General features: G+C 44.6%; 1 protein-coding gene across 1 annotated transcript in view; it reads right to left on the bottom strand.

Moving 5' to 3' along the window:
• Positions 1 to 2,056: 2,056 nt before the first annotated feature.
• Positions 2,057 to 7,746, bottom strand: part of FAM171B (family with sequence similarity 171 member B) — a gene marked incomplete at its 5' end in the record, with an annotated part of 25,011 nt that continues 19,321 nt past the window's right edge. Inside the window, 4 exons of the mRNA XM_015411498.1 lie at positions 2,057 to 3,386; positions 4,716 to 4,824; positions 5,286 to 5,288; positions 6,170 to 6,286. Coding sequence (XP_015266984.1) covers positions 2,057 to 3,386; positions 4,716 to 4,824; positions 5,286 to 5,288; positions 6,170 to 6,286 — 1,559 coding nt within the window. The remainder of the gene's footprint in view (positions 3,387 to 4,715; positions 4,825 to 5,285; positions 5,289 to 6,169; positions 6,287 to 7,746) is intronic.

Here is a 7,746-nt window from a genome sequence, read left to right as displayed (position 1 = left end):
AAAATGTACACGCTCTCGCACTGCCACATGGGAACTGCAGTTTGATCCAGTCACTTTGGAGCACATATCGGCATGGTATATGCTGCCAACTGCACAGGCCCAGAACAGGCCATGCAGTCTATGGAGTGGATTTTTAAATGGCTTCTGATGACCCCAGAGCAAACACCCCCCAAGAAAGTCGGCACACTGCAAGTACAGCACAGCATCAACTACCCAGCCTGTTGCCATGATGAATGCTGTCATGGCACTTGAAAAATCATTAATTAATTCTGAATTGCAAGCAAATTGTCAAGGCAGCTGCATGAAGTGAAATAAATGTGGCATTGTGAACGTGCTCACTTATTTTTCCTTTGCAAAACTGTCAACATCTGTGATTTCTAGAAGCCTATTTAGTTCTAGTAAGGAGACGACCTAGGCAGAACACTCCATTCCCCCTTACAGTTGTACCCTTGATCAAAGAATGGTACACTCCTCCTGTCTGGAATGGTTGTCTCCTTCCACTGAGTGAGTAGCTTCAGGATGAATGCACACGGAGCACTGAGGGAGGAAGGCTATTGGATCACCATTCAAATGTTATGTACACCCCCATGTTTGCACTGCAAAAGGCTTGGTGAGGGGAGCCGGGCTTGCTATGCAGGGGTACGACTATGACTGCAGACAAAACTGAATGCACCCTTGGGCCTTAATCCTGCAAACGCTTATTTAAAGTTTTCCTATCCTGCTTTTCTCCTTGTCAAATGGGACTTGGAATCCATTGAATCCATGGGCTGTGCTTCTAGCTGAAAGTGTTTAGGACTGTAACATTATATCATCTTGACGGTGACAAATCACCACTTAAATGTGGGCTCTGACTATGACTAATGTTGGGCTGTAGCACTTCTGCTATCAGATTAGGGAATAAATATGGTACAAAAAATTAGGCCAGGACCGGTCCTATAAGGCCAATTTGGCCAAAGGAAAGATCCTTGTGGTTATGGCTAAGTTTATTTATAATCACAGTTGAGTCTACCACATTTTCACATATAATTTCCTCTAATAAATGGTGGACTCTCAAGACTGGGGGTCGAAGTAGTTCAAAGCTAACAAATAAATGAGGCACGTAAGTCAAATTGCTTTATGTTCTAGTTGTTGTTTTTCTTTTAAGGCTATGCAACAGCACAGGGCCTCTTTACTGGACGAAATCTCTTCCCCAAAGCCATCCCTTCTGGCTATTTACAATATTAAGACACTGAGGACCAAATCCTGCCCTATTTACATGAGCACAAATCAACTTAATATCCTAAAAACAAGAGCACAATTTGGCTCAATACATACCGGAGTCGAACATGAAAAGGGGAAGAGTGTGCACATCTGAAATACTATCCAGAATAGATAACAAGTCCCTGAATCCCCATCCCCCCACAAAGATTATACAGAGAACTTCATGACAAAACAATATACAAGATAGCAGTCAGAGAACCAGGATGATCCATCTGTAGATGTGATGCTTAGGTTTCCGGTCTCTCCGTTTAGAGGAAAAGAGCCGGCCTCTTGCTGCCTAGTTGGACAGTTACATCAAAAGATACACAGTAGAATCTCCATTACCAAATACGGGCTGTGAGAAACAAACGACGACATCTTTTATCTGTGTGATCCTTTTCCATGGCAATTCAGTACTACCCAGGATCAAAAGCACAGCGCTCCTTCCTTCCTGAGTGCCCAGATCCTGACCGGATAAATTAGACGGCATCCAGGCTTCTTACAGAGGATTGCATGTACACCTTCAAAGACACTTCCACAAATGTATTTTAATACATTTTTTTAAAAAAAATGTTACTCAAATAATGAACGAAAGCAATACGATTCGGTTTCAACGAAACACTAAGAGCCTCAACGAAACATTAAGAGCCTCTTCCAGTTGCTCAAATATCCATCACACGGACGAAGGTGCATCATCCTCTTCAAAGTATGCAACTTTATACTGAACTCTGACAACCTGTTATGAACTGAACGCCGCAAATAAGAAGCAGAAGGGCTCGAGGAAAAAATTTCACAAGTCACCAAAAAAAGGGACATTCTAATTGATGGGAATGAGCGGCCTCTCTTCTCTTTTCTTCCAAATGTTGGTTTTGCTACCTCTTTTGGTCAGAATGGGCCTTCCCCGCTTCTTTGTTGGAGGAGGGCTGGCCTCAAGCTCTTCTGCTGTGCTTTCTGACCTAGGAACCTCTTCGGCAGGCTGTCGAAGGACTGGATCACTCCCTCCGTCCGGCATATGTTTGACAGTCTGATCTTCAGGGGTGCAAACAGTGGTCCCGCTTTCACTGCCGCTGAGATCCAAGTCTTCCAGGTAGAGAACCTTAGGATGTTGCATACTTTTAATGAAAGTCTTCTCCCTCTCCAGTTTCCGACTAGGGTTAAGCTCGTTCATGTCCACGCCAGAGTCCAAGCTCGTGTCGTTACTCTCAGTTTTCCTCCCCTTTTTGAGATCAATGAACGAGTGTCTCACTTGAGCTATCGGCTTGCCATCCAAGGACACAAACCACGCCCTGGGATGCGGGGACTGTTTTCCTTTTGAGAGTTCCAATAAGGTTTGCTCTGAAATGCCCTGAAGCTCCGATGAAAATGGCGTCATTACCACGGCCTCGTTGAGTGTCCCCGGGACAGAAACGGACTCCAGCAAGCTATTTGTGTAGCGCCCCCAGTTTGCAGCTTGGGGAGATAAGCCCTGCTGCCTGTTCGACACAGCCGTTTCGTCTCTGGAAGTTGGTGGCTGCAGGTGAGAGTGCCCTGGCATTTTGGGTAACGTCTGGGTATAACTCTCCCGACTCAAGGGCTCCATCATTGGATTGTACACTAACTGTCCTTTCCTTGGCAAAGTGGCTGATTTGGCGGTGTGTAACTGCTCCGGGGAGTGGAAAAGGTCGGAGGTTTGAAGGATGGCGATAGGCTGGCCATAAAGATGCAGCAACTGTTCCGGCAGAGGCGAGAGCCCGTACATTTCCTCGTGTGTTGAAAGATACTGGTTCTGCTCTTGCGAGTCCCTAGCAGGGGAAGTACGTCCGTTGATGAGTTGTGTTGCTTGCAAATGTCTCACCCCCTTGCTAGGTTCCGCGGACTGAGGTGAGCTGGAGTGAGTTTTCTTGCTAGACGACTGGCACGAAGCACCTTCTGGGAAGTTTTTGAAATTGTCACAAGTTTTCCTCTCATCTGCCTCCGCTAAAGCCCCTCTCTGCGGGCTGTAGGATGACAACTTGGGTGAATACATCTGAGATTTGTCTGCTGGCTGGAGTGACCCTTTGGCAATCCCGAGGTGATTTATGTGACTGGTGGACGTCATCTGGTCCCTTTTTAAGATGTCCAGTTTGGTCATATTTTTTCCTCTCCTTCTTGACTGGCTGCATCTATCCCTTAGGAAAATGGAGACAATAGAAAATTGAGAAGCCTCGAAAAGCTGCATCTTTGTATACCATGATATGATGGGCATACTAGGATATGATGGGTGCAGTCCTGAACACTGACGAACTGGAATCAATGGGGTTTAAACAGCCTGTGTTCAAAACCGCAAACCAGATGGACAGCATCCAGTTTGTTTTGGATATGTACCTCATAGAAAGACCTACAAAACCTTTATCTACTATAAATTAGATTTGTTTAAAGAATAACATATACTGGAAGAACAGCAAACAGTCCTAAAACTATGAAGTGCCTTATATTGATGTGTGAGCATGCAAGAGAGAGAGAGAGATCAACTCTATTAGAGCAAAAAGTCTCTCTCTGTGTATATATTTAATGCATGCATCTTTCAGAACAAAACAGACCAGTAATGAATAACTGCCTCGTTTGGTTGCTAACAATTATCTATATGTACTGCCTTTGGGAAGGACAAAGCAAACACACTTTCCCCCTTATCTGCCAACAGATAGCAGATGAACGGCACGAACAGTTCAGGACCATTACTGCGAATATATAATCATTTGGGGCTGGCCATACGCAGCTATTCAGCTTCCTTTCCTACTGGAACGCCATCCTCTGGTCTCTTGACCAATTTCTGAAATTGTAATATGTAAACAAACAGAAGGCCAGCATGGTGTAGTGGCTTACTGTGCTGGATCAGAATTCGAAAGATCCTAGTTTAGTTTTTTCTAATGTAGTTCTTTCGGCTAAACATTAGGAAGAACTTCCTGACAGTTAGAGAGGTTCCTCAGTGGAGGTGGTGGGCTGTCCTTCTTTGGAGGTCTTCAAACAGAGGCTAGGTGGCCATCTGACAGCAATGCTGATTCTGTGAACTTGGGCAGATCATGAGAGGGAGGGCAGGAAGGGTTGCCTCAGTGCTTAGTTCTCGTGGTCCTGTCTTACACACCCAGGAAAATGCTGATCGCCACTTTGGGGTCAGGAAGCAAGTTTTCTCCAGGCCAGTTTGGCTGGAGATCCTGGAGGTTGTTTGTCATCTTCTGGGTGTGGAACAGCAGTCACTGGAAGTGTGGGGGGAGGGATTTGTGAATTTCCTGCATTGTGCAGGGGTTTGGACTCGATGACCCTGGAGGTCCCTTTCTATGATTCTAATTTCAATCCTCACTGGGTGATTGTAAGCCTGTCACCCTTTCTCTGCCTGCTTTGAGAATAAAATGGAGAAGGGGGAAGACTGTGTGCTGTGCTGAGCTCCAGGGGGTGGAGAATGCAACTGACAGAGAGGCAGACAGATTCATAAAATATGGAGTCAACTCCCTCCCCCTTACCTGCAGTAGCACAGGAGGACTGCAAAGAACCCAGCGATAATGATAACGGTGCCTCCCAGTATGACCGTTAGAAACACTGTGTGGTACTCCGTTATATCCGTCATACCTGCTGCAATGATCACAAACACAAATAAGGGAAAAGTGCCTTTGTGCATAAGGGTGTGTTTTCATTAACAAACTGTGGCTCCTTCTTTTCCTTGAACGTTTGCTCATAAGATATTTCACAGAGAGCGAATCGCGTGGCAGAAATTTCCAAGCCAAATGAAACAGAAATAGTTCACACGGGAGGCATGGATGATGTCCCTGCTCTATCCTAGAAATGCCCAAAATGATTTAATGGTGTTTTGGGACTCTGGCAACCCAATCTTGCTGCCATATAATCTGTTACAGCCTGATAGTTTGACAAAACAAAACAAAACAAAACCCCTCAAACAATATGCATGGGATTCCCTTCTGGCAATATAATCTAAATGAAGCCTGGATAGGGAAGAGGAGGAGGCATCAAGTGGATCAGAAAAGATACCTGTACTTTTCTTATTTATTTATTCATTTATTCAATTTATAACCCACACCCTCTCCTCAACAGAGGACCTGGGGCAGTTCACAGCACAGACAACGTAGCATTAAAACTTAAAACAGATCACAAAGCCTATAAAATACAAATAAATAAAACAGATTCAGGTAGTTAATTCTCTTAGTTAATTAAATGCTGCAGAAAACAACGCAGCCTTGCAGGCCCTCTGGAACCTTAACAGATCCTGCAAGGCACAAATTCCCATGGGAAGTTGGTTCCAGAGGGCAGGGGCAGCCACCAAAAAGGACCTTGCCCTAGTGAATGACAAATGGGTGGTTTGTGGACCAGGCACCTGCAGTAGGCCCCGAGATGAAGAGCAAAGGGGTCGAGGGGGCGGTCCTATCCTTTCTGGGATGGAAGGAACTTGATCTTAGAGCAGTACACCTATGCACAATGACACTGGTATGAAATACGAAAAAGCATTCACAATGTTTAATTTTTTAAAAACTTAAGGGATGGATCTGCTCCCCAAAATGGCATACACAATAACAGCAGATGGACATTTCCCCTCTTGAAGGGACAGTCTGGCCAGGAGCTACATCAAAGCAGGGGGTTTAAGATTCCTATGCCTTCTGGATCAATGCTAGGCATGCTTTGAAGCTACCACCAACCTAATTTTGTACCACCAAAGTGTTTGGGGACGCCACTTTCAACAATAGCATGCAACATTATCTGCTCTAAAAAAATAAATTTCCACCTCTCTTTCCCCCCACCCCAAATGACTTTAAAATACAGGAGGAAGTTAGAGAGAGCCATTCTTTCCCTTTACTGCATTATTATCCTCCCGATCCTACCCTCCCAACTCGGTTAATAATGACTGTCCTGAAAGCAACAACAACTGAGTGGTGTTCAAAATCATTCCGTGTTTCCACGATTATACCTGCTGTTCCAGGCAGAGGGGCTGCGATCCAGTAGCCTAGGCTTGGAGCGGTGTACGCCCACACCAAATGGTCACCTGCATCCTTTACCGTGCCCGACCCGTGATTTACCCAAGCACCTGGGGGGAAAATTATGATGTACTTTCTTTTAGAAAAGTAAAAAGGTCTTTAAATCAAAACACAGATAGTCCAAGCCATAGGGTTTCAATGTGCATGTGTGTTAGAACTTTAACAATTGCCCTGTTGTTTTAGTAGACAAGAGTGAGAGTCCAGTAGCCCCTTAAAGACTAACAAGATTTGTGGGAAGGTGTGCGCTTTTGTGAGTCACTGGCTCACTTCCCAAGATGCTGCATACAGATAAAGCTGTACCTGAAGCAGTCAGCAGTCACTCAAAAACTCATTACTTTGCCACAAATGTTGTTAGTCTTTAAGGTGCTACTGGACTCGCACTCTTTTCTATGCTACAGACAGACTCGCATGGCTACCCACCTTGATCAACCCTGTTTTAAACCACGTTCTATCTAGACCAGCCTTTGTTTTCAACAGCAGTGAAACAGCTGCCTCTGGAGGACTGAGAAAAAGTAGAGAAAGGGAACAGCCTTCCCATATGCCCTAGCATCTGTTACTCACGTATACTTCTCTGAAAGTGGAAGTTTGATTTGGCTATCATAGTTACAACCCAGTGATAAAACATATCCTCCATGAATTGCTGTTCTCTCTCTCTTTTTTTAAAGCTTTATAAAACCTAGTGGGAATGACCATATCTTGATGATAGCAGCTTCGATGCTGGGGGACACACAGGGAGAATTCCATCCCTGAAGTATACAGGGAAGTTCTTTTGCTATGCAGAAAATTCACATTTATCAGAGATCCCATGTGAAGAAACCAGTTGCGGAGTTAGGGAAGTAGCACACATTTCGGAAGAATAAGGATAGCTTTGGGCTTTTAGGTAGGCCTACAGTTGATTTTAGAGTCTACACTAGGATGGCTGAAGAAGTACTTATCGTCTAGAGTCAAACAGGTTACTTAGCATGTGTTTTATTCATTTATGATATTTCTACATTGCCATTTCAGAGTGCCACTTGTGGGGGCTTACTGTTAAAAGTCACGCTATCGGAACACAGCAATAATGCATGGGCATGTTTGTGCAGGATTGGATTAAGCTTTAACCTGGAGTATATTCTAGTCTTTGCGGAGTTACTCTAACCTAAGCCTGTGTATTTCAAGGTCTGGGCCGCAGCAAGCCTACCCCGGATCCCACTGTTAAATGTATATAAGTCCTGCTGACATTCGTGATGGTAAAAAATTATCCCTGTTAAGAACTCATTATGGATAAACACTGGCATTGCCTTTGAGCTGTTTATTTTGGAGGCAAATTAAGAGCCCTTTGCTCACAAATGCTTATGCTGCAAATTGACCAATTAGAAGCTGTAATACTGTGCACATTCACTGGTGGTTGTCAGTAGGACTTTCATCTGAGAAAGAGAGCTGACCCTCCTGGGAACATTCTTCGAGAAAACATGCACAGGGTCAGAGGGCAAGTCTCAAAGGTTACCACGGCTCTGTCTGTCCCCCCCCC

Source organism: Gekko japonicus, unplaced genomic scaffold (genome assembly GCF_001447785.1).
Source record: "Gekko japonicus isolate JY-2015 unplaced genomic scaffold, Gekko_japonicus_V1.1 scaffold5871, whole genome shotgun sequence".
In the NCBI taxonomy this organism is placed as follows: Eukaryota; Metazoa; Chordata; class Lepidosauria; order Squamata; family Gekkonidae; genus Gekko; species Gekko japonicus.
The sequence above is the reverse complement of the archived record's forward strand: the minus strand, read 5'-3'. Positions and strand labels throughout refer to the sequence as shown.